This window comes from Psittacula echo (genome assembly GCF_963264785.1).
Source record: "Psittacula echo genome assembly, chromosome: Z".
NCBI lineage: Eukaryota > Metazoa > Chordata > Aves > Psittaciformes > Psittacidae > Psittacula > Psittacula echo.
Genome location: NC_137742.1, coordinates 49,491,361 through 49,517,035, shown reverse-complemented (window position 1 = coordinate 49,517,035; position 25,675 = coordinate 49,491,361). Strand labels below are relative to the sequence as shown.

The 25,675-nt window shown below is 38.0% G+C and overlaps 1 protein-coding gene across 1 annotated transcript in view; it reads left to right on the top strand.

The window, feature by feature from the left end:
- The window catches only part of AUH (AU RNA binding methylglutaconyl-CoA hydratase), a 108,194-nt gene that overhangs the window by 39,800 nt on the left and 42,719 nt on the right, over positions 1 to 25,675 (top strand). The window contains exons 5-6 of the mRNA XM_080637584.1: positions 5,964 to 6,056; positions 6,996 to 7,052. Of these exons, the coding sequence (XP_080493710.1) occupies positions 5,964 to 6,056; positions 6,996 to 7,052 (150 nt within the window). The remainder of the gene's footprint in view (positions 1 to 5,963; positions 6,057 to 6,995; positions 7,053 to 25,675) is intronic.

The window sequence follows — 25,675 nt, the reverse complement described above, 5'->3', positions numbered from 1 at the left end:
GTGAGCCAGCACCGTGCCCTTGCAGCAAAGGATATTGATGGTGTCCTGGGCTGCAATGGGACAAATGTCACCAGCAGGTTGAAGGAGATGATCTTTCCTCTTCATTCAGCACTGGTGAGGCCACACCTGGGAGTACTGTGCCCAGTTCTGGGCTCCCCAGGACAAGAGAGAGGTGGAACTACTGAAGATAGACCAGTGAAGGTTCATGGAGGTGATGAATAGACTGGAGCATCTGTCCTATGGGGAAAAGATGAGTGAACTAAGATTGTTTAGCATGGAGAAGAGAAGGCTCAGGGGGTGATCTCATCAATAGGGATAACACCCCCTGTCCCCCTTTGGGTATTTAAAATGTAGGTAGACCCAGAAGCAATGGGCACAAACTGAAACATGGGAGGTTCAGGAAACATTTACTGTGAGGGACACTAACTCAGGTCACTGTTATGTGATTTAAAGGTTTCTCATGTGCTGCAGTCATATGTAGGCAGATATTTGCCACACTTTCTTAATCTGTTTTAGTTAGATAATGAATTGTGGAACTTTTTATAAATTCCTCAATTATAGCATACTTTCCTCCAGTAATATATGTAATACAGTATGCAAGGTATTTTTAAACAATCCTTCTTATTTTGTGTTTTATGAAATCCATTATTCAAAAGGAAAAATGAGCTGCTACAAATGCCCCCTGAAGTTGGTAGTTGTAGTAAGCTGTGCACTAATCAACCTTATTTGTCAAATAATCAGAAATTCATGTGTGGAATAAATAGCTTGGACAATCTATTTCTTCATTCTCTGGGAACTCTTGTATTGTTGGAGACCCAGTTTTTGAGAGGAGTACTCTCACTACTTTCTTTTCCGTCAGTACTGGGAAATAAGAATACTGAAGACTAATGGCTGTCTGTTGGTAATTAAAGCCAAATCAAGCTTGTGAATCTAGTTCAGTAGGTGCTAGAGGTAGTGACTAGCTTCTGATTTACATCTGAATAATTGTTCTTTCCAAAGATAGATTGCCAGAGGTCACTGAAGTAAGATGAAATATAAGGACTTTTTTCAATGTTATCCGGGTACAGGAGGACAACAGAAGAATAGTAATGGGAGTTAAGATGACTGTCATTTTAGTCTTTCATATCAAATACTTGAAAAGACATACTTTGAAGTGGGGCCTCATTTGAATGTTCCTAAATACCAACCTCTGACTGCTGTGGTTAGCTGAATTGAAAGCACTTGTCTTTGTGTGTGCAGGAGTATGTCAAAAATAGAAGTTAATTATATCTTAGGATGATATATAATTTGTGCATTATTAGGGATTGAAAGGGCTTCCAAGGACTTCTCTTTTCCTGGTTCATGGGAATCATGAAGTGCAAGTGTTGCTGCAGTAACAATGCAGACCTTTTGCTTTAAGAGAAATTGAATCCTAACGCTACTGGATTTCCAGGTCTTTAATGATAGCTTCTATACCCAGCTATAGGAAGGAATACTGCAGGTGTTGTGCAGGAATACAGAAATGCTGCTAGATAGTTACTAAGAAAGTATCAAGTGTAATTGAATTTCCTCTCAGATAGTGTCTTACATATCTGTAATTTTTTAAGAACTTTTTTAATGAATTAGTCAGAGGATTAAATAGTCGTGTACATCTCAGGTCAGTAGAATCCAGGCAACTTCTGCTTTCTGTTTGAGGAGTGTCAGTGCCTGCAATAATATGAATCAGCCGTGTGGGCTTTGTGACACATCTGAGAAACTATTTATTGATCGAATCCTCCAGACCCCTGTATTTATATGCTAGTCTTTCAATTCATCATATAATCACCTCTAAGCAGAAGGGAAATCCCTTGTTAGTCACCAGTAGCGGACATCATGCGGAAAGTTATTTAAAGATGAAATAACAGTTACCTGCTTCAAAACAGTTGTGATTCTTTGAGATTGCTTCTCACCTTACATGTGGTTTTATGTGCTTAAGTGCAGAGTCCTTCTCCTGTGACATTCTGTAGTGATGACAAAATTGAGGAGAGTTTATCTTGCTCTACTCTGTCTTTCAGTAATGGAGAGGAAAGCAGGAGGCATCCGAAGTCTGCTGGTCAGCCTTATCTAAAGCTACATGTAACATACACATTTACCAGGAATGCATTCCTGAAGTTGAGCTGAAGATCCACAGTTACTATGGAGCAGGAAACAGGCCCATTTCTTTATACTGCTTATATCGTATTTTCTAACTTTTCTGACTTTGAGCTTTTATGTGTTTATTGGACTTAATTAACTGAGTCATGTTACTATGTTTAGTTTCTCTTATTGAAGTTTTTTACATGCCATTCATTTCTTAGTTCTTCAGTTTCCCTCGGTCACTTCATCTGTATCATGTCTTGAATGGACATTAAGTGTCTTTTTATACAGGTGGTATCACCTTCTGTCACAATAGCTTATTTCTCAAATAATGCACAAAAATTATTTTTATCTGCTTGTCATGTTGTCTTCATGTCAAATCTTCACCTAGTCAAACCTCTGTTTCTACTTCTGTGATCTCAAATATAGCAATGCATTTTTGTCTTGTATCTGGCTCTGTCGCTGACTTAGTACTAATATATACTGAAATGGGCCCTTCTTTTTTGTTACTGTACATAGAACCTTCCTTTTCTGTAATATCATTAAGCATTGATGTTATATTAGAACATGAGTATTGGCTTTTCTTTGGACACTTGTTTGATATGCAGAATGGAAGTGTATCTACAGAATATGCAGCATGTTTTACAATACAGTAGATCTGTGAAGTAATCCTTTATGAATTCATTGCATGAACTGGCTTGTTACTTAGTGCACTTCATATTTTCATGTCCACATTTTGATGTACTACAGTGCAGTTCTGTAAACTACAGTTTAACACTGCTGATTACTTAGTCTTTCTTTTTAACTTTTTAACTTCTTTAACTGACAGCATCAGTCTGTGTGTATGGTCTACTTTTCTCTGTGTGTTTTACACTCTAGTTTGTTTTGTTCCTTTTATATATATTTACAATTCTTTTTGTGGACTTTACTATGCAGCTCATGATTGCACATCGACAAACCCGTTTCAGATATAGCACTAATGGTTAGTAGTACAATTATCTGAGATTTATATCTGTTTACAGTGTGACAAAATGTGGAATGTTAGAGAATAAAACCACTGGGCTTCCTGGCAAAGCTTTAAATAGGTTGGGTTTTTTTTCCTATCACTCATGGCAAATGAGCCTTGCCATGTAGAATCATTGTGGAGGTCAACCTGTCTGTTTACATAATTTATTGTTCTAAAAATTTGAGTGCATACAACTAAGTTAAGTCTACAGGGCATGATTTGTCAAACATCGTCTCTCTTTTTGTTATGAGCTGAATGGTTTTGGCAGTTGTGTATTAAGATTATGCAGATAAACATGAACAAGTGCCTCTTGTGCTACAAAATTTGAATATTCCAAGAAGCTTTACCCTTGGTAACAAGTTCTAGTAACTTAGAGACTCTGTTTACAATCAGGAGCAATTGCTAATTTATTTCTATATTGCTTTTTCTGATGCTTCACAAGAACATGTTAAAAGAACTAATTTCCTTAATTATTTTGATAGGTATGCATAGAGCTATTGTAAAGAAATCTGTATTTTGCCTTTCATTCATTGTCAACTGACACTTCAGATGATCCTTTAAAATTAATATCCTTGGGAAGTGATTATTCTAACATATGGTATCAAACTGTTTTTTCTCCCTTTTAATTGTGAATTTTAGTATTTCTTGATAGGAATGCTGGTTGTAATTCTTGAAAGCAAACTGATTTGTGATGCTCTGTATGTAATAGCCTACTGAAATTGTACCATAGCTAAATTTGGAAGTTACTTATCTTAGGAAAAGTAGTCTGCCTTGGGCTACTGCAAAAGTTGTGTAAATAGTGCTCCACATACCTATTCTCTGAGAAATGGAACATAGATGCAGACAGTAACTGCTGGAAACTACAATTAATAATGACCATGCTTTCGTGTTCAGGCAAATTATTTTTCATTTACTGGTGGCAATTGTGGATTCCTTTAAATACAAGCTGCATCAGCCTTGAACTTGGATTGCAAGACTGTTTGGCAGATTGGTTATGGTGATGGGGTTATGAGTTTTGGTCAGCAACTAGGCCCTGCTGGAATGAGAGTTGTCTTCCCATATACCTAAGAAAAAGTAAATTGAGAAACAGGAGATTTTATTCCTGTTTCTCTGCCTCCTATGCTTTCTGTGGATGTGAGTATATATATATATATATATGAATGAGATAAGAGTGATGGTATATTGAAAATGTGGGATCTGAGCATGATGTGAATGGTATGGAACAAGGGGTGGATACCGTGGGGCAATATATAATTGCTAACTTGGGCTCTTCCAAGTGACTGAAAGTGCTCGATTTTTGCAGATAGTAATCAGTAGTCTCTTTTGACATTGGAATTGGTTCAGATAATCAGTCAAGATCTAAACCAGCACCCAAGGAACTTTGATTTAAAGCATCTGTTATAATCTTGAAAAACATTGATAATTTTTTGTTGTTTTCTTAAAGACAATTGGATTTTCATTGGTTGTTAATTATAAAAGGATTTTGATTTGCAGCTGAAAGTAGCCTTTCATTTAATTTGATATTTTGTTTTGTTGCCCAGTGAGAGACTACCTGTTTGTATACAGAGTTATTCATGCTCGTGTACATTAACATCTTGTTGGTCATGGTTTGGTTGTTTGGTTTTTTTAAATTAAGTTATCTGAAGTGTATCTGTCAGAAAGGAAAAAGGTAAGCTAGGTAGCACAACTTCTAAATTTAGAACTAGTTCACTAAAGAAAGGAATTATTATTTGTAATTAATGCATTAAATTAATCATCTTTGGTCACATTACCCTTCTAGATTATAAAAGGAGAGGACATTCTCTCACACCAGATTCTCATTGGTATTTTGGCAGCAGGTTTTTTTTTTTTTCAGTTCCAAGTAAGACTGAATGAACTGGTCATTGAATTAAGAAACTGAAACATTAAAACAAATATTTTTTTTAACGTCTGAAAAAACCCCCAACTATTGCTGTCTAGAGTTGGCTTAACATTTCAACGAGCTGTAGCCCATGTGTTCAGCTAATGAATTGCTTTTGACTATCTTTGAAGTAGCAGCAATGTACTACTGAAATATTGTTTGAGTGTAGTTTAAAACTACAGATAGCTTGTGGTAAATGTTATGTTAAATCTAATTCAAGCTGTAAAAAAGTTTACTTCTCAAGTGAAAAATCTCTTTTTTCCCCAAACTTCTTTGAGTTTGTAATGAAGAGGGAAGAAGAGAACTTAAACTTGTTGGAGATGGAGAGCAGTACTTTAAGCTGAATGTTTAAATGACTTCCCTGAGTCAGAACAGATGATGAATACAAACCTGCTGTGGTCACACAAGCTTCTGGATCTCTGCTACCTGTCACATGTACTGGCAGCATGTGCATCTGAGACTGAAAACTTTTCCACATTCCATTAAGGTGTTAGCTGCTGCTTTATTGCAGAAAAGGGGCAATAGTGGTGACAACACCACATCTGGGAATATTAAGACACAGATAGCTTCCAGCTATGCTAGCATCACAGCTGATTATGGTAAGACATCTGTATTTCAGCTGGGACTGTTTGTGTATGTGCCTTTTTGAAGTGTTCCTTTTTTATTTTTTGTCTAGCTCTGCTATGTATGTTTTTAGAGTTTACTCTTCATATTTTTGTCAGAAGTCAGCAGAAGCTAGAGGAAAAGGCTTGCAAACCTATTTAGCCACAAAGTGATATAGAAGGAGGGTCATTTTTTTTTTTTTTGCCAAAGTGTTGCTGAGCAGTCACATTTTTGTCCCTCTTAGTTTTGTGAGTTTCTTCCCATAGCATGACTGTACGTTGAATAAAATGTAATTAAATGGTATTTCAGATATGTTCTTTATGAGGCTAGTGTTAAATTAACAGGTACTTTCTTTTTCAGCTAATCTGCCTGTACCTACTATTGCTGCAATAGATGGAGCTGCATTAGGTGGTGGCCTAGAACTTGCATTAGCCTGTGATATAAGAGTGGCAGGTAGGTCTGAATCCTGTTTATAGAACATGGATTGTTAGTGTTGCAGATGGCTTGACTAATCCTTGTTTTGGCAACAATTTTATAAAACTTACTTTGTATTTGATGTTGTTTCTAACCAGTTATTTTAAAGGGATTTAGCAGAGACCTATCTAAGTACTTGCTAGTGTTTAATTTCAAACAACTTACCACTGATAGCTGGATTGTTTTTGTTAAATGTTTTATTTTATTCTTATGACATTTGTTTTATCGGTATTGCTAGAAGGGTTATATAGTGGTTTGGTACTTTATTTAGTAATTTAAGTATTCTCTTCTGTATTTGAAGTATTCTAGATGGAGATGTGATTTTTATCTAGATAGGTTGCAGGGAAGAAGCAAAAGTTGTTAGCGTATTGTTACACAAGCCATTAAGCTGTTATAAAAGAAAAGTGGCAACTGCACTTGAAAAGAGGAACCTTGACCTATCCAGCTGTCAGAACTGTAAAGCCATTTGTTGAAAAGTAAATGGAAACTTGCTCCTGAACAGTTGCCAGTAATGTAGGGTATATGAAGCTGTTTGACCCTTAGAGAATATTCTGTCAGCTAAGGAATTCATAATAATAATCAGATACAGAACTCTACCCCTTTTTGAGATCTCAGATAATAACAATCTTTCTATTTTTGTATTTTACCTTTTGCAAGTAAGTCTCTTACTCACTCTAATTGATTACTTGCTATGTGAAAATTAACAAGGTACAGAACTTGCTTTGATGGAAGTAGTTGGGTCTTTTACCAAAGATTAAATCTATTTAAAGATTTTCGTAAACAAATGCTTTTTAAGTGATTTGTTGTTCTTTAGGAAGGAAATGTAATATATCAACAATCTTGTAGGTCATTATTACATATTTTGCTAAGTTTTTTGCTGTCGATCATAATACGAACTCATTTACATTCTGTTTTTAGCCTCTTCTGCTAAAATGGGTCTAGTTGAAACGAAGTTGGCAATCATTCCAGGTGCAGGTATGAATCTTTTGCTTTTGTTACCATGGATAACTAAATAACACATACTCTTGGCTTTTGATTTTGGATTGATGTTTATGAATTTCTGCTTATTTTTGTATTCCTGTTAATGATCATGGCATGTTTTAAAGCTTACTGCTCATATTACTTACCAAAATCAATAAAACCCTGTGTTTCTCAGTTTTAGGTAATGGCATTTGTATATTATGCTTTTAACCAAAGTCTTCATTAACTAAGTCAATACTGAGTGATTCTGTAAATGGCATTTGATGTCTTAATCGGAAGACTGAATAATTTTTTGAAGGGTCAGACTAGGAAAAAAGATATGAGTTAACTATGAGTGTACAAAATGGCCATTTAAATAATCATCCACTTTCATGTAACGTCTGGTACTTTAGGATTCAAATTCTGTTTTCATGCTGCTAGTAAATTGGTTGTAAAGAGTTTAAAAACTGGAAGTACATCTGTAAATAGATCTTTTGTCTTACCAACATCTTTTGAGATTTTTGGGGTCAAAAACTTCTTTTCTATTTGGAAGGCCAGTTTACTGGCTTTTCCTGGTTTCATGGTGAAAAGTTACATAGTGATTAATGTTCAAGAAGGTCTTTGTGTAATGAAAACTTTTGTTGTTATTTTATGGATAAATCATTGTCACTTAAGGTATCTGCGTTTCTGGGAAAAGGGAAGTAATGTGAAAACAAGTGCCTCTCTGTGACCCCGATCTAACTTTGGTCTTCATTTCTGGAACTTCTTGGGGACCTTTGTAACCTTTCTTTCCTCCTGTCTTCTTTCTGATGGGTGGAACCTATTTTCAAAGTACTATATCCAATTTTAGTGGATACCGTTGCAGCTGATGTGGAGAGGGCAGTAACATTACCATAATAAGAGCACTCGACAATAAGTTCTAGTGAAGAAAAAGACACAAAATGATGTTATTTGTTGGCAATTTTTTCCCCTTTGTCCTTCCACTCCACCAGCTTCTGAGGAATTCTGCAGGACAGTATTGGAGACACACTCTCCAGTCATAGAATCATAGAATTATAGAATCATAGAATAGTTAGGGTTGGAAAGGACCTTAAGATCATCTACTTCCAACCCCCCTGCTATGGTCAGGGACACCTCCTACTAAACCATGTCACCCAAGGCTCTGTCCAGCCTGGCCTTGAACACCTCCAGGGATGGAGCATTCACAACTTCGCTGGGCAACCCATTTCAGTGCCTCACCACCCTTAAAGAACTTCTTCCTTATATCCACTCTAAACTTCCCCTGTTTAAGTTTGAACCCAAGAAATTCAGGTCAAGTTCTCCATATATTCTCAGAATTCAGCTTATTTAGGTTGTTCCGTGTATCCTTGTCTTTAGTTCATTATAGATGTTTCAAACTTCTAATGCTTTCACCTTGTAATGCTAGGTGACTGACTCATGAGTTTCATTCAGAATATTTTATTGCTATTCAAAGATTGAGGTTTGAAATAATTATTATTTTTATTTTTATTTTTTTTTTGGTCATCCTAAAATAATGATTTGGGCATATGTCTTCAGCTTCTTGAAAATATGACAGATTTACCATGTTACAATGCTTTTTAAACTTAAAACATTTTGGGGTATGCTCATTGCCAATTTTTTTCCCTATTGCTGTCAGCCTTTCTGAGGACTATTTCTGCTGATTGTATTTGACTTTATCACAGTTTTTTCCTGATCAGCCTGTACTTGCACTAATCCTGTTGAGACAATGACAGTGTTTCAGCCCTTTTTGGCTCCTGTCATCCAGCTAGTAACTGATTGTGCTTTGTGTTAGGAGAAAGTGAAGAATGAGTGAAGGAATTCTGTATATGTGATTTAGACATGCCCACTTCAGCGATAAGCTTCATGCAGTAATAGAGTATTTCCTTATAGTGCTTACTTCAAGCTGTTCTGAGCCAAAGCAGGACTGGGCAGTGGAGCTGAAAAGAGAGCTGTTTTCATTAAGAGGCCTCAGTAGGTTTCTGCTGCCATCTGGTATATCTGAAACACGCTGAAAAAGTGTGTTGCTCCTTCAGAGTAGGTTCCTGTAGCATGGCAAACTACTGCTGTTTTTATTATGCTCCATCAGCTGCCATGTGTATGTGAAAGATGAAAAGATTTTAACTTCAGTGATAATTAAAAGGGGTATTTGGTGCTGTATGAAAAACTTCTTTATTTTATATTTGCCGTTTCTAAAACTGCCTGAAGTTACACTCAAAAAGCTATGTTAGAAGAACATTACTGGAATTTAATAGTATTAAATGGATGATATTAATGGATTCAGGGCAGATCAGGTATGATATTTTGGACCTTGTTGTATTTTGTGTTTTATTTCATCCTTTGAAATAGGATCATCGAAAGACCCAGTTGGCTGCTGTCTAGTGACTGACCAGATTTAACCTTAATTTCACAGGTGTGAGAAATTTTGCATTTGAATATGCACAAAAGTACAGCAACCTTCTGAAGCCTAGGGTTGAACAGCAGTTGGTTGGATCCCAGTTAATATACCAAAATTAATTGTTCCTTTTAAGTCTGCTGAGGGTCTCAACCAGGTAGGCATTTGTAGAGCATACCTTATCTGTGATGTCAGGTTGGGTCTCCTCAGAAAGTTGATCCATTGCAGACAGCAGAGCAAGACCAACTGGGATAATGGCAGTGCCTGCTTTCACACAGCAGCTTTACGCACAGACCAGCTCCTCAGGTTGAGAGAGAGAAGGATGATTCTTCTGCCTTTGGAAATTTCTGTCCAGTTCTCTCCACTATGAAAAAAACCTTAGCTGCCAGACTGTGAGCTAGGGAAAGCAGAAAAATCTTTACGTTTTTCCTCTTCAGTACATCCTATTGTTTAGTAAGGAAATAAAGATTTGGAGAAATAGAGGAACTGTGTAAGAGAGAAAATGGCTTGATAGCTCAGTGCTGGTGAAGTTACCTGAGAATGAATATTGATGATTTTTGTTTTTTAAAGCAAGTCTGCCAAGAAGTATTCAATGCATGAAGGGTTTTGTGCTTCACAACAAACATATGTCATAGAATTGTTTATGTCAGAAAAGCCGTTTAATATCATTAGGTCAAACTGTTAACCTAACACTTCCAAATCCAACAGTAAACCATGTCCCTAAGCACCACATCTGTGTGTATTCTAAGTATCTCTAGGGACGGTGATTCAGCCACTTCCCAGGACAGCCTGTTTGAGCGCTTGACAACCCATTCATTGAAAAAATTTTTCCTAATATCCAGTCTAAACCTCCCCCAGCACAACTTGAGGCCGTTTCCTTGTCCTGTGACTTGTTATGTGGGAGAAGAAACCAACACCCCCCTCACTACAACCTGCTTTCATGTAGTTGTTGAGAGGGATGAGGTCTCCCCTCAGCCTTCTTTGCTCCAGATTAAACAACCCCAGTTCCCTCTACCGTTCCTCATAAAACTTATGTTCTAAGCCTTTCACCAGCTTCATAGCCCTTGTCTAGACCTGCTCCAGCACCTCAATGTCTCTCTTGTAGTGAGGGGCCCAGAACTGAGCACAGGATTCGAGGTACAGCCTCAGCAGTGCTGAGTACAGGGGGATGATCACTGCCCTGGCCCTGCTGCCACACTATTGCTGATGCAGGCAAGGATGTCATTGGCCTTGTTGGCTGCCTGGGCACAAACTGGCTCATGTTCAGCTCCATCAGTCACCACCCCCAGGTCCTTTTCCACTGAGCAGCTTTTCAGCCGCTCTTCCCCAAGCCTGTAGAATTGCCATGGGGTGGTTGTGGCCCAAGTGCAGGAGCTGGCAGTTTGCCTTGTTGAACCTCATACCATTGTCCACAGCCCATCGATGCAGCCTATACAGATCCCTCTGCAGATCCTCTCTATCCTTCAGCAGAGCAACACTCCTACCCAACTTGGTGTCATCTGCAAACTTGCTGAGGGTGCCCTTGATCTCCTTATTGATGAAGATATTTAACAGAACTGGACCCAAATCTGAGCCCTGGGGAACACCACTTGTGATTGGCCATGAACTGTATTTGACTCTGTTCACCACCACTCTTTGGGCCTGGCCATCCAGCCAGTTTTTTACCCAGTGAAGAGTACAACCTTCCAAGCCATGAACAGCCAGTTTCTCTAGGAGAATGCTGTGGGAAACAGTGTCAAAGGCTTTACTAAAGTCTAGGTAGGCAACATCCATGTCATTTTCCTTCATCCGCTAAGTGGACCACCTTGTCACAGAGGGAGGTCAGTTTAGTCAAGCAGGACCTGCGTTATATAAACCCATGCCAGCTGGGCCTGAACTCCTGTCCTGTGGGTGTTGTGTGATGATGCTCAAGACTACCTTCTCCATAACCTTCTTGATCACTGAGGTCCAGGTGACAGGCCTGTAGTTCCCGGGATCCTCCTTCCAGCCCTTCTTGTCACATTTGCAAACCTTCAGTCAGCAGGGAGCTCCCTGTTTAGCCAGGGCTGCTGGTAAGTGATTGACAGTGGCTTGGTGAGTACTGCACCAGCTCTCTCAGTACGCATGGGTGGTCCCTTCCAGCCCCACAGACCTGTGTGTGTCTTAATTGGTGTAGCGAATCACTAAACATTCCCCTTTGGACTACAGGGGCTTCATTCTGAGTTCTACTTCTGTGTCTTTTAGATATCCTTCATGCAAAATGTCCAGCCATCCTAGACTCCATTGCCCATCAGGACTGCCTCCCAAGGGTGTCTGTCAACCAGTCACCTAATCAGGCCGAAGTCTGCCCTAGGCAAGTTCCAAGGTTGCAGTTCTGCTGACCTCCCTTCTTTCTTCTCTGAGAAGTGAAAACCATGATTTTGAGACTGGTGTGCTTAAGTCAGCCGCCAACAATCACATCACCCACAAACAACAGGGAAGCAGAATGCCTTCCTTAGTTGGCTCCCTCACCAATTGTGTCAGGAAGTTATCTTCCACACACACCAGGAACCTCTTAGACTTTTTCATCTCTGCTGTGTTGTATTTCAGACTGACTCTTCATCCCTTCTCTTCTTCAGTTTTCTTCAATATAAACTTAGGTTCTGATGTCCAGTTGTGGTCTAATTGGACTATAGGACAGTGGTTGCAAAAAAAAGACTCCCTAGAAGTTTATTAAAAAACTAGGTGGCAAGATGAAAGGAAAATTTTATTGTCCCCAAACAAAAAGTTTCAGCATGAACTAACCTATTCTTGGACATGAAAGAAAGAACACAGCGGGAGGTATTGTAGGTGCCCTAGCTGTTGAAAGTGTTTCAGTCTGAATGCTCCTCTCGCTGGATAGCAATGAGTTTGTATGAGAGAGGATTTAATGGAAAACCAAACTGTATTAGCTCTGCGGTTTAAGAAGATGCTTGTTATCAGCCAGAGTGGCTTTCCTCAAAGCTGTTAATTGCTAAAAGGAGTTTAGTTTTTTGATCTCTTAGTTAAAATGCTGTTTTAACAACTTATTTTGTGTAATGCTGCAATTTGTATGGAACTTGGCATAATGTATGAAGAGTCTTTTTTACACAAAAATCATTTTGCTTCTCTTTGTTATTATTTCCCAAACTGAAATAAAAAGAAAGTAAACCTCTTTCATTAATTGATTATAGTTTCTGGTGTCTCTCAACTTGCAAACAAAGTGTATTGTGTATTTTCCTTATCTCCTAAAGTAGTCATAATTTACTTTTAAAAGCAACATGAAGGTCTCTGTTACAGGATTTATTTTAGAGCTAAGAAAAATATTCTATTTTGGATGAGAAAAGTATCATGGGAATTACCAGTTCTGAAAAACTCATACAGAAGGTGATCTTGCTAGCAGCAGTAGTCGTACGATTCAGCCGAGTGTAAAGGTTAAATAAAATGTCAGACATTTCAAGTTGACATCTGATGGACCTTACAGTATATTGTTAGCATGTTCTTTAGATTTCTGTACTTTAGTTTCAACAGTAATAGGAATATTTGCATTTGACAAATACTGAAAAAAAGCATCACCCTTTGTGGGAGTGTCTGTGGTAGGACTTACAGGCTTTTGCACAGTTAGTGTAATTTTTCTGCATGTAGGTGCTACTTGCTAGTCCATCATTACAGAGATACTTAGAAAGAAAAATCTGCTTATTTTGTGTAACTTCATACATCTTAACTATACCTCTCCATTCCACCTTTATTCCTCCTTCAACAGTCTACTCTTGTCTTCTCCCTAGTTCTTACGTGTACAGTTTTTTCTCACTAAGGACAGCAATTGAGTCCTCTTACATTTTTAAAGTTCAGCTCAGTCATGTGACAACTGACTGACTGATCAGAAAAACCTCCAAAATGAAACAGTTAGTTTTGAGTTTGTTTCTCACCCCGCTCTCCCACACAGTCCATAAGCTCTCTTGTGACTTATCTTACTTCTTCTGTTTCCTTCTCCCAGTCTTGTGTCAGATTTTTAATATTGTAAAGTCCTCAAATTAAATACTGGCAGAAGACAGTTGAAATAAGCTCCTAAATCAACATCTTCAGCATTTCATTAATATTTTTTCTTAAAAATTTATGTACTGTGGAACAACCAAGAAGATGCACTTCCTTCTTCTTCTTCTCTACAATTAAGAAAAACTTCTAATTTTTTTTAAACCAGTGACTGCTGAGCATTTACATTGCTAGTATGATTTGATACAGTAAAAACCCTAAATTATGTTACTCTAAGAACATTTATCCATGTTTTTCTTCAGTCATCTGAGTCTAGATAGCTTTATTTGCATTTTAATATTTTGTAATGTTTATTTTATGCATCGTGTTAAATAAATGGCCTGAAGTAAAAAAATGCTTATAGTGTAGAAAACAGATGTTTGAACATCCATTCTTTTCTCAAAGTAATTAAACACAATATATAGATTGTTACTAGAGGGGGGTAAATTGGTTCTGCTTCTGTTAAGTTATGGAGAATTGTGGTTCTTACGTTTTCCTTTTCTTAAATAAAAATAAGCTGACTTTCATTCAATGACTCATTTTCTCCTGGGCTTTATGATCTGTTGTAATGGTGATGATGCTGAGGCGAAACTTCAAAATATCATGCAATACTAACACTGCAAAAGCTCCATATATAAAACTAATGTTTTGCAAATTTTATTTACAGTCTCTTTATCTAATCAGAATAATTTGCAAGTAGTGGCAATGTACAGCAGAAAAGAAGATGGGAGAACTCCCATGTCATCAGAACTATCCCATATACTACGTGACACATACAGTACTTACCTTTGCAGGGTGACCCACAGAGCAACCTGTGCCTATAATCCAAGGCTATGATCAGTGTCTCAAGTGACTGCAATTATATAGAATGTTATTTGAACTGTCAAGTTCAGTGTAAGAAATTGATCACTGCTGATATTCTAGTTGTTTATGCTAGCAGAGATTGCAGAACATTTCTTCCTGATCTAAATTTGGGGCTGTCTTGTTTACAAAGCAGGATTAAGAGTCAGACATTTGAGAACTTTTGGTATCATAAAAAGGAGCACTGCATTCCCATCATACTGTCTAGTTAACGTTAGTCTGTTGATGCTGCAGAGCAAGGTGGAAATAGAACATGGGCAAAAGAAAGCCACGGGAGCCAAGCTGAGTATTAAACAAAGTGTAAGAGGAGAGAGAGGGAATTTGCTTGGTCTTGCAAACCATAGCATGCAAAGTCAGAAATTAGTGTGTAATACAGTTACGGAGAAATCAAATTTTAGCAACAAAGAATGACTGAATGTTCTTTAGACCTTTGTCATGTCCTGAGGGGTATAAAAATATTGTTCTTTATATCAATATTGAACTTCGGAGTACTGTTTTTATTAAAATTAATTCTTACAACATGAAGAACAATGTTGTCAACTATTTTCCTCATTCTTAGAAGTAGACAAATAGATTTGCTTTCATCAGTTTGAAAATTGTTTTGTGAGATAGGTGGATTTCTCATTGTTGAATGACACTCAGAAAAACTGAAAAAAAAAAGTAGCAGTTTGGTTTCTTCCATCCCCCTTAAATTGTGTAGATTTAAGCCCACTTCAGGTACTATTTCAGTGATTGTGGGTTGCACTATCGTATTTATATCTTTTCCAGACCATTTCTGTGCTGTTGGTAACTAAGGAGTGATGCTTTGAAAAGAAGCAAACCTGAACTTTGCTTCTGCAACTTGATTTTCTCACCATGTATAGAAGAGTATGACACTGAACAGAAACTACAATTCAGGCAGACTGTAACAATATGAAAGGAATTCACAGTAGGTTTCATTACATGCGTGCAAAATGGTATGTATTTAGTTGGAGTACTCAAGTGAAAAGAGCATGGAGAGAATAAAATAAATGGAGAAAAGATTGATCTAAAATGCTGCTAGTTAAAGAAACCTTTTTTTTTTTTTTTTTCAAAGCCAGTTTAAAATTATCTGTATACACTCTTGCAACTAAGTGGGTTAATGGGTTTTGAATTCATTCACAAGGATCCATCGGAGTTTGTAAATGTTTTTGATGAAATGGTTTTCCCGTTGGACAAAATTTGGAATTAAAGTTGTACAAAGCCTAATATGCCTTGTACAAGACCACCCTTTTTTACTTTGTAAAAGACCCCCCTTTTCATACCCAGATATGTCCTGAAACCAGCAGCTAGTGTCTATCTCAAGCTCTTTTGTCCACTCAAAATAGTGAAAAAAATTTCCAATTGCGCACTTTCGTGTCAAGTTTTTGTATTATTTTCTTTCAACTTCTCATTTTTAAGCATAGGTGAAAATAAAAGGAAGTTTGAGTAATAATAAGCAATGTTTCTGGGGAAAGGTGGGCATGAGAAAAATAAAAATTTGCTGGGTATGGAAAATAGAGTTGCATAAAATTTTCTTTTAAAAACTCGCATACTGAGGTTTGGTTTTTTTTTAAATTAAAATCTAATTTGGAAATAAGTATGAGACAGATAAACTCAGTATCTACTGTGTTGTCTTGCCTCTTCTGATGGACTAAGAGCTAAAAGAAAAATCCTGAGCTTCGAAGTTCTAGACTGAGCTTCTTCCATAGTCAGCATCTCTGAATTTTAAGGTTCTCTAGCTTCCTGCTTGATGACCTTTCCATGCTCCTCTCTTGAGGAGACTCATTGCTACTTTAGCTTATTCTCCAAGATAAAGTATTTTCTCAATAGTGCCCTCCTGTAGCTTCACTTAGGTGAAAATTAGTTTGGCGAACTAATACAACTTTTTCTCTACTCTTCCCATCTCTATAGTAACACTAATGGTAAAGAGAAAGAACTCCTTTGGGGGAGTGTTAGGAAGTGCAGAAAAATGGACAGGGGAAAATAAGAGTCTAGTACAGAAAATTATTAACCTTAAAGAATTGGTGGTAAATGAAGATGAAAATGCATGACACAGTCAGTCTGGGCTGTGAATTCATTTTCTAATTTCTTGAGATGGTGAGAGAAAAACCAAGTTTTATTTTGTAACAGAATCAAGAAGAAATCTATCAATACTAAAGTATGTGTGTATTAAAAACATACTGGGGCAGTGGAAGATAGCAAAATGAGTGAAGAAAATTTTTCATACTATATAGGCAATTTTGAAAGTCTTAGTTGCTGTGCATCACTCCTGTCTCTCTGCCTTGACAGCCCAGGAAACATAAACTTCTTATTTTAGTTCCTGGTTTGTCGCTGAGTAAGATGTGTAAAAAGGGTGATGAAAATACTCCTTGTAGTGTTAAGAAGCTTGTTAATCTACATAGTGATAGACACAATTTAATGCTAGATGATGGAGACATTGGACGCTAACATATGTTGCTGATGATATTGCCTATCTCTTGGTAGTTTTCAGTAGTTCTGTAGAAGTGATGACCAAATGTATTTTTCAGTTGCAGAAGCTGAGATAGAAAGTGTGTGTAGAAGACCTGCATGATTCCCACAGGTGAGAAAAGCAACATTCATACAGAGGAATCACACAGCTTGTAAGCCACTCTTTAAGTGGTTTTAAGGGATTCAGCTTCTGCAGTATATCCCCCCAACCTGCCCCTGGCCTTCATGGTTTTTTTAAGATTACGTTTGACAGCACTTAGCTGTGATACTGCCACAGTTTTTACGTATATTTGAGATGGAGTCTGCAAGAAACCTTGTATCTGTACAAAGAGAAGGTGCAAAGCAGAGGCACAAAGGGCAAGGGAGAAAGAGGAGAATCCATACAGCCACTTCTGTATCCACCGAGTGGTCCACCTATCAAATTGTTGTCTCTCCAATTTAGAGACAAGGATGTGATGCGGGACAGTGTTGAACTCTTTGCACAAGCCCAGGTAGATGACGTCAACTGCTCTGCCCCTGTCCATCAGTTCCGTAGCCCTATCGTAGAAGGCCACCAAATTGGTCAGGTAGAATTTCCTCTTAGTGAAGCCATGCTGGCTGTCACCAACCACCTCCTTGTTTTTCATGTGCCTTAGCATGCCTTCCAGGAGAATCTGCTCCAAGAGTTTGCCAGTCACAGAGGTGAGACTGACTGGTCTGTAATTCCCCGGGTCATCCATTTTCCTCTTCTTGAAAATGGGGGTTATATTTCCCTTTTTTTAATTGTTGGGAACGTCACCTGACTGCCATGATTTTTCAAATATGATGGCCAGTGGCTTAGCAACTTCATTCGCCAGCTCCTTCATGACCCGCGGATGGATTTCATCAGGTCCCATGGACTTGTGCACGTTCAGGTTCTTAAGATGGTCTCGAACCAGATCCTCACCTAACACTGATCAGGAAGTTACCAACAGAGGGACAAGACAGGTTGGAGTTACAAACCTGAGGACTTAAGAAAGCTTAAATAAATGAGAAGAAAGAAATAAGATGGTAAAATTTCACTACTGATTCTCTTAAATGTTTTATTAGGAAAATAATCAGTCTTAGAAACATTCATGTATCTAGTTTTCTGTTGTGTCTGTCTTTTCACAAATGCTCCCACAGGATTTTTGAAATTTAAATGATGAGTATGTCCTTCCAAAACTTAGTTACAAGTCTTTATGTCATTATTTGGCCAAAATTTCCATTGACATCAGTGTTTGCCACAGTAAATACTACAGAAACTGTGATCATCCTTTAGGATTTGTTTCAGTAGTAATGAATCCAGAGGGAATCTGGAGGAAAAAAGAAAACCCAGACTTTTGAGATTAAATGAGCAGTCTGTTTCTGTCTTTTAAATTCTAGACCTTTTGTTTAAATCATTGCGCAAGTGACCCTTACTGTGCATAGCACACAGAGGAGTTGCAGTTTAGTCATTGGCATGTGTTAGTAAGGACTTTTGTAAGCAAGGAATTGCTGGCTGAAATTAATGCATTACTTAATGTCATGTTCAAGTCTGGTTTATGAAAGAATGTTGTACGATTTTTAGCAATTCAGGAATAGTTTTCTTATAGTATTTAAGTTTACTTTCTGCGCTTCACTTGATTAGTGAATGAAAAGCAATGGACAGGAAACAAGATTCTTTTGAAAGATGAAGTGACAATGAAGTATCTTCTACTGCATATTGTTATTAAGATTCCCCTCTTCAGTATGTCTCCATCTCAATATAGATGTTACTGGAGGTGAAAAATTGGGAATGGGACTCTGGAGTACCATCTGGACTGTGTAAATGGGGGCTAGTATAGATTCAACAGTGCTTGATAAGTTCCTAAAAATCATGTTGACAGCTGTTGAGCTCATCCATACTCAGTGTGTTTTTTAAAAAAGAAGCTAAGGAATTTTTAATCAAAGAAGATTACTGAGCAGATTACTGTGTGCTGAATATTTAAAAATAGACATACTTTTATTAGTAAAAACTCTTTGTTTAAGCCTGAAGTGTTAATTTTTTCCACTGAAAATGTAAAAGCTGTTTTGATTTAAAACAGTATTAAATTATTATGAATGAGATAGAAAGAGATAAGGAGATGGAAAGAAGATAATATTTATTCTATTTAATTGGAATGTTCTATTAGAATGTCAGCTTGAGTAATCTAAGTGCATGTAACTTTAGGCTTTACTGGATTTCAGACTGGCATTTTGGGGGGGAAGGAGGTTTTTCAGTGACCTGTTAGGTTAGAAAATGTCTGATGTAAAGAAAATTCTCTATGGAATGTTTTTGTGTGAAGTTATTTTGGTAATCTGCTCTCATAGGACCAATTGCTAGTCTTTTCCCACCCTAATGAAACTAGGTCACTAGTTTTTGGCACTCATCCAAGCTGTGAGATTTATTTGGTGTTCAAGCACACTGTCTAGAAATAGTGATGCAATGTCAGCAAGGCCACTTTTCTTTTCATGAACATAATTTCCACTGCCCTGGAATTAATTTATTCACTGACCTGTTAATAACTGCAATCTGTCACTGGTTTACAGAGGCAGAGGAAGTGTCTGGAAATAGTCATGGTCACCCTACCAGGTGATTAGTTACAGGATTTCTGTTCAGTGTAACCTTTTTTTGGTTTTGATCATGTAGAAGAGTCTGACTGTTAATGAAAACAAACCAGCAACTTAATCAAAAGGAAAATACTTGTAATTAGTAAATACTTGAGTGAGATAACTGACTTAAAGTGGTTGGTTTACGTGAGATTTATACTGTAACATATCTGAAACATTCTGGTTACCGTTGAAATAGCGTAGGAATTCAGCATGTGAGATGGTACATAATTATTTGAAAAAGCACGTTATGGTATTAGTGTTGTTACATAAAAAGAAACCTAGCAATTAAAATTTACTGGCATTCCAAGTTTATGTATCTCCTCTCTCTCCCCTCCCCACCATTTTGGTAAAATCAGGATTGTCCTTTGCCAGAGGCATGGCAGTCAGGCACTCAGGGCGTTAGGTTGCTCTGGATAGCGAAATAGCTGTTAGCCCTTTTCTACTTAACGTGTGTCAGAGACCTGGAGAATCAAGCTTGCTGCTGCCGTTGAGGGAGAGGGGTTTGGGGGTCAGAAAACAGTTCTTGCTACGCAGTGTCACTGCTGGCTTTTTCCTAGGAATGGTGCTGCTGCTATTTTAAATGTTTCTTTCTGCTGTAAGGAAGCAGCAAACTTAGCTGTACCATTCCCCATGGTACAAGTCGCATAGCATCCTGAACCTTAAACCACTGTCTAGTAGAATTATATTTTGCCTAAACAAGTAAGCTGGCTCAGATTAAAGAATCAGGTACCATCACTGCATGTCGTAAACCCTGTTCTTGGGTAGATACAGGAAACGGCTTTTCTAGGCTTGTATAAAACTAATCTTCGGGCATAGATTAAAGCTTAATAATGGGAAGGGGTTTTTTTTTTTTTTGGTGTGGGGTTTTTTTTTATGGTTTTGGGTTTTTTGGGTGTCTGATTTAATACAGTTCAGGAGCTTCTGAGTTAGGGTACTTCATGTGGTATTACAGACATTAAAATTTTTGATGGAACTGTCAGCAGAGCTTAGCGCTGATCTACTATTCCTGCCACTGCAATCATGAAAAGAGTTACCACATTTTTCGGACTTGAGTTTCATGATCAGTAGCATTTTTCTTGAAGCTTTAGTTCCAAAAGACAACTTGTAGCCTGGAGTTCCATGGCTGAGCAATGGTAGCTGAAAGCATGTCCCTTCATGATATATGAAAGTCAGTGTAAGTGAATGGCAGAATTTATTTCTAACCTGTTTTTTTTGCTGAAATTTTTTCCAGGGTGGAAAAATGCTAGAAATCTTTTTAGCAGTAACTTGTAGGTTGAAACAGAATATTTTTGAAAATTCCATTTTATTCAGTTTATCTGAAGCCTTTAGAGAGACTAAACACTATTTTGGGATGAAGTCGTGATGTCCATGAAAGTATTATCCTATATTTCATAGAATCATAGAATAGTTAGGGTTGGAAAGGACCTTAATATCATCTACTTCCAACCCCCCTGCCATGGGCAGGGGCACCTCACACTAAACCATATCACTCAAGGCAATGTCCAACCTGGCTTTGAACACCACCAGGGATGGAGCATTCACAACCTCTCTGGGCAACCCATTCCAGTGCCTCACCACCCTCACAGTAAAGAATTTCTTCTTTATATCCAATCTAAACTTCCCCCGTTTAAGTTTGAACCCGTTACCCCTTGTCCTGTCACTTCAGTCCCTAATGAATAGTCCATCCCCAGCATCCCTATAGCCCCCCTTCAGATACTGGAAGGCTGCTATGAGGTCTCCATGCAGCCTTCTCTTCTCCAGGCTGAACAGCCCCAACTTTCTCAGCCTATCTTCATATGGGAGGTGCTCCATCATCCTTGTGGCCCTCCTCTGGACTTGTTCCAACAGTTCCATGTCCTTTTTCTCTTGAAGACACCAGAACTGTACACAATACTCGAAGTGAGGTCTCACAAGAGCAGCGTGGAGGGGCAGGATCACCTCCTTCAACCTGCTGGTCACGCTCCTTTTGATGCAGCCCAGGATATGGTTGGCTTTCTGGGCTGTGAGCGCACACTGAAGCTGGCTCATGTTCATTTTCTCATGGACCAACACCCCCAAGTCCTTCTCTGCAGGGCTGCTCCGAATCTCTTCTTTGCCCAACCTGTAGCTGTGCCTGGGATTGCTCTGACCCAGGTGTAGGAGCTTGCACTTGGCATGGTTAAACTTCATCAGGCTGGCATCAGCCCACCTCACAAGTGTGTCGAGGTCCCTCTGGATGGCATCCCTTCCCTTCAGCATATCAACCAAACCACACAGCTTGGTGTCATTGGAAGACTTGCTGAGGGCGCGCTCAATGCCACTGTCCATGTCACCGACAAAGATGTTGAACAAGACCGGTCCCAACACCGATCCCTGAGGGACACCACTCGTTACAGGTCTCCAGCCGGACATCTAGCCATTGACCACAACTCTTTGTGTGCGGCCATCCAGCCAGTTCTTTATCCACCGAGTGGTCCACCTATCAAATTGATGTCTCCAATTTAGAGACAAGGATGTCGTGTGGGACAGTGTTGAACTCTTTGCACAAGCCCAGGTAGATGACGTCAACTGCTCTGCCCCAGTCCATCAGTTCCATAGCCCTATCGTAGAAGGCCACCAAATTGGTCGGGCAGAATTTCCCCTTAGTGAAGCCATGCTGGCTGTCACCAACCACCTCCTTGTTTTTCATGTGCCTTAGCATGCCTTCCAGGAGAATCTGCTCCAAGAGTTTGCCAGTCACAGAGGTGAGACTGACTGGTCTGTAATTCCCCGGGTCATCCATTTTCCCCTTCTTGAAAATGGGAGTTATATTTCCCTTCTTCCAGTCGCTGGGAACTTCACCTGACTGCCATGATTTTTCAAATATGATGGCCAGTGGCTTAGCAACTTCATTCGCCAGCTCCTTCATGACCCGCGGATGGATTTCATCAGGTCCCATGGACTTGTGTACATTCAGGTTTTTAAGATGGTCTCGAACCAGATCCTCTCCTACAGTGGGCCTAGGGTCTTCATTCTCACAGTTCCTGAGAATTGCCTTCGGAAGAGAATTTATGAAATTAAATTCTAAGTCTTTTTGTTTGTTTTTTTTTGTTTAAAATATAATAGGAAAATACTTTTTTTTTTTTCCTAATAAAAAAGACAATATAGTACAGGTAATAGCAGATTTCTCATTGACTCTTGCTAATCCCAGTATTTTCTAAAGTGAAAAGGCAGTAGCTACTGCATACTTCTCATTTTAGTGATATTTATCTTGCCAGACTGCTAGCTATATGATTCCCCTGTATGGAACAAGAAAAGGTCTGGCTGCTTTGTATAATACCTAGTTTTGCAGCATATAGAATGCTAGCAAATTTTGAGGACTTGGCTCATTACATCTTTTGATATCACCTTTGATTTCGAATTCTTTTAAGTGACACAGTAAATTAAGCTGTTCTCTGTTCAGTACGTCTGGTCTCTGTCCCCCAAAGTCCTTGTCATAAAAAAAAGAATAAAACCGAAGTAAATTCCTGGTGACTCATTTTCTAATATGTGATAAAACAGAAAAACAAAACTGAGAATGTACAATGAAAACCAATGTTCTGATCTAGTAAATTATATAGAAGCAGAACATACTTACTTGCTTTTTCATGCCAGGCAAGCTAAAGGAAAATGATTTTCATACATCTTCTACTGTTTCAGACACCTAAGTCATTTTCTTTAAAACATACTATTGAAGTATTTAGCTTGTTCTAATGATATTCTTTTATTAGTACATAGTATGATTATGATTTAAATGGTTGGGGTTTTGTTGTTGGTGTTTCCCATATGTCTGAGCATGCAGCAAAGAAATGTGTTAGTGTTAAGTGAAATGAGCAACTAAACTCATAGTTGGTTTTGGACATTGAAAATTACATGTTTGGAAAATCCCTCAGTCTGAATCAGTAGTTCACCTATGGTATAGGAAGCATAAAATAAACCAGTTTAATCATCTAAACATTCATGTGAATGTTGTTCTTGAAAATTTTGATCTTCTAGGTGTTTATTTTGTCATTTTTCTTCTTTTTGATGAGGTTCACATCTGCTTTGTTGACTGTTTCAAATTAATTCCTACGACATTTTTTCCAAAGGTTTGCACATAGCAAGAGCACAAACTAAGTGCAGTTTTCCTCTTCTGTTATTAAGTCACTTTTTTACCCTTGTTTTTACTGGGGAAAGTTCTTTTAAAAGTATCTCTTTTGGCTCTCTGTTTTCTTGTAAAGGGTCAGCAGGTGGTATGTCTCCCAGCAGAGCCAGAATAAGAACAGGTCTTGTAGAAAGTAGATGAACGATAACCAATTAAAAATCTTGAAAATGTTCATAGCTTTGAACATTTTATTTGTGGGATTTTGACTGTATGCTGTAGGACTCTCTAAGTCTCCTCCAAGATCATCAACCCATTCTCAGGTGCCTTAATCTCAAATACAGCTAAAATTTCAGTGAATTCACGTCTGCTAAATGGAAGGAAAAATTAAAACAACTCTCAAATCACTTTTTCTAGTGTATATGAATGTGTGAGGTGCTAGGTGGATATTAGCTGAGTCAGATGAAAAATTTTCATGGTAAATTCATCTTATAATACAAACTTCCCCATGATTTTTATTGTAGTAGAAGCCTCAGTGTAGCAATAAAAATGGGAAAAATTGTTGTCCTCTTAGGAAAGATCAGTGAAGGGTAGCTACTGTAATTAGAAAGCTGGTATTTTTTGTACATTTTCTACCACCTTCTTTCTGCAAGAGTTATAGAATGCTACCATACCTGGGTTCAAACATAGGAAAGCTTAAATTCTTGCTTCTCTTTGTGTACCCTCTGAGCTGGTAGAACAATTCTGAATTCAGACATCCAGGCACCAGGCACTAGGTATTAATCTTAATTATCAAACAGAGGCACACATTACCACAAGGACACAAGTGTTTCTGAGTTTTTGTATCTTGGAGCAGGAGCCAACCTTTCTCTTCAGAAAGTTTCTAGAAGGCTGTTCTTGCAAGCAGAGATAGGATGTGGAGTTGAGTTCCGTGGTGTCCTGTGCCCTGGAGTGTCTGGCTGAGACTCTGCTTCTGTATTCTCACTCTAAGCGCAGGAGTTGTAGATACACTATTGTGTCCTGTGGTGTGTAGATACTGTGATGTCCAAAATGCTTTTGATATGTAGGTGGTATAAGTTGAATTCCAGGCATAATGTCGGTGTTACAAAGCATCAAGCACTGAAGGTTTTAAGGGAATTTTTCATGAAGTACAGAGCATAGTACGAGTTGCTGGGTTTACATTGTTTCACATGGATCTGCCTGCCTTGTTTTTTGTTTGTTTGTTTGTTTTTGTTTGTTTTGTTTTGAACCACTTTGGGATGTGTTTTGGTTTTTGAGGGTTTTTTTGTTTGTTTTTGGGTTTTTTAGCTGGTTTTTTTTTTACTTGGAAGGGACAGCCAATTTGCAATTAAATGCACGTAATTTGTCATGGCAACAAATTCATGCAAATGTAACAATTGTTAACAAATATAGCAAATGACTTTGTGGCCATTTGTGTAGGCAATGCCAAAACTTCATAGACTGTCCTAACAATATGAAGTTACTGTAATGCGATTAAAATGTGGAAAGGTACAACACAGCTCTGTGCATAGCTGTCATAAATATGGCAAAGAAAAACTGAGAGAAGAAAGCATGATTCAGAACTAAAATTTACTAAGTGTAAGTTGTATGGGCTTAGCCAGTAATTTCCAATGAATTTTGATATATAACAGCTCACACAAAAGATTAGAGCAGCTCTTTGACAAGTTGTAAGTCATAAAGTCAGAATAAGTGTTCATATTTTTGATCTTATTTTTTGAGTATAAACTTTGCTTTCCTGTTTGGTCTTCATTTTACACAAAATTAAAAAAAAAAAGTCAAAAGGAAAAAAAGGTTGATAGAGATTTGACTGCTGTCAGTACAGAAGAGAAATGTGATCATGGGAAGACCTAAAGCTCTTTGCTATTATAATTCTGCTTGAAAAGTAGGTGGCAGCTACTGATCTTTCATTGAAATTCCTGAAGTTTGACGCTGGATTCATGTATTAATTGCCATGAGTTTGACAATGAGCAAGGCAATATACAGCTTGTATGTTAAATTTATTTCAGTGGAGGGACTTAATAGAGAGTTTTAACCCATATATATTCGGCTGTCAGTTCCTGTGGGACTGGACCCAGAGAAGTGAAAGATTTCTCACTTCTTCTCCAAGGTTTGCTGTTGGAGGCAGAAATAGAGTGACTGAATTGTGATATTTTAGTTGTTCATAAGGATGTTATGCCT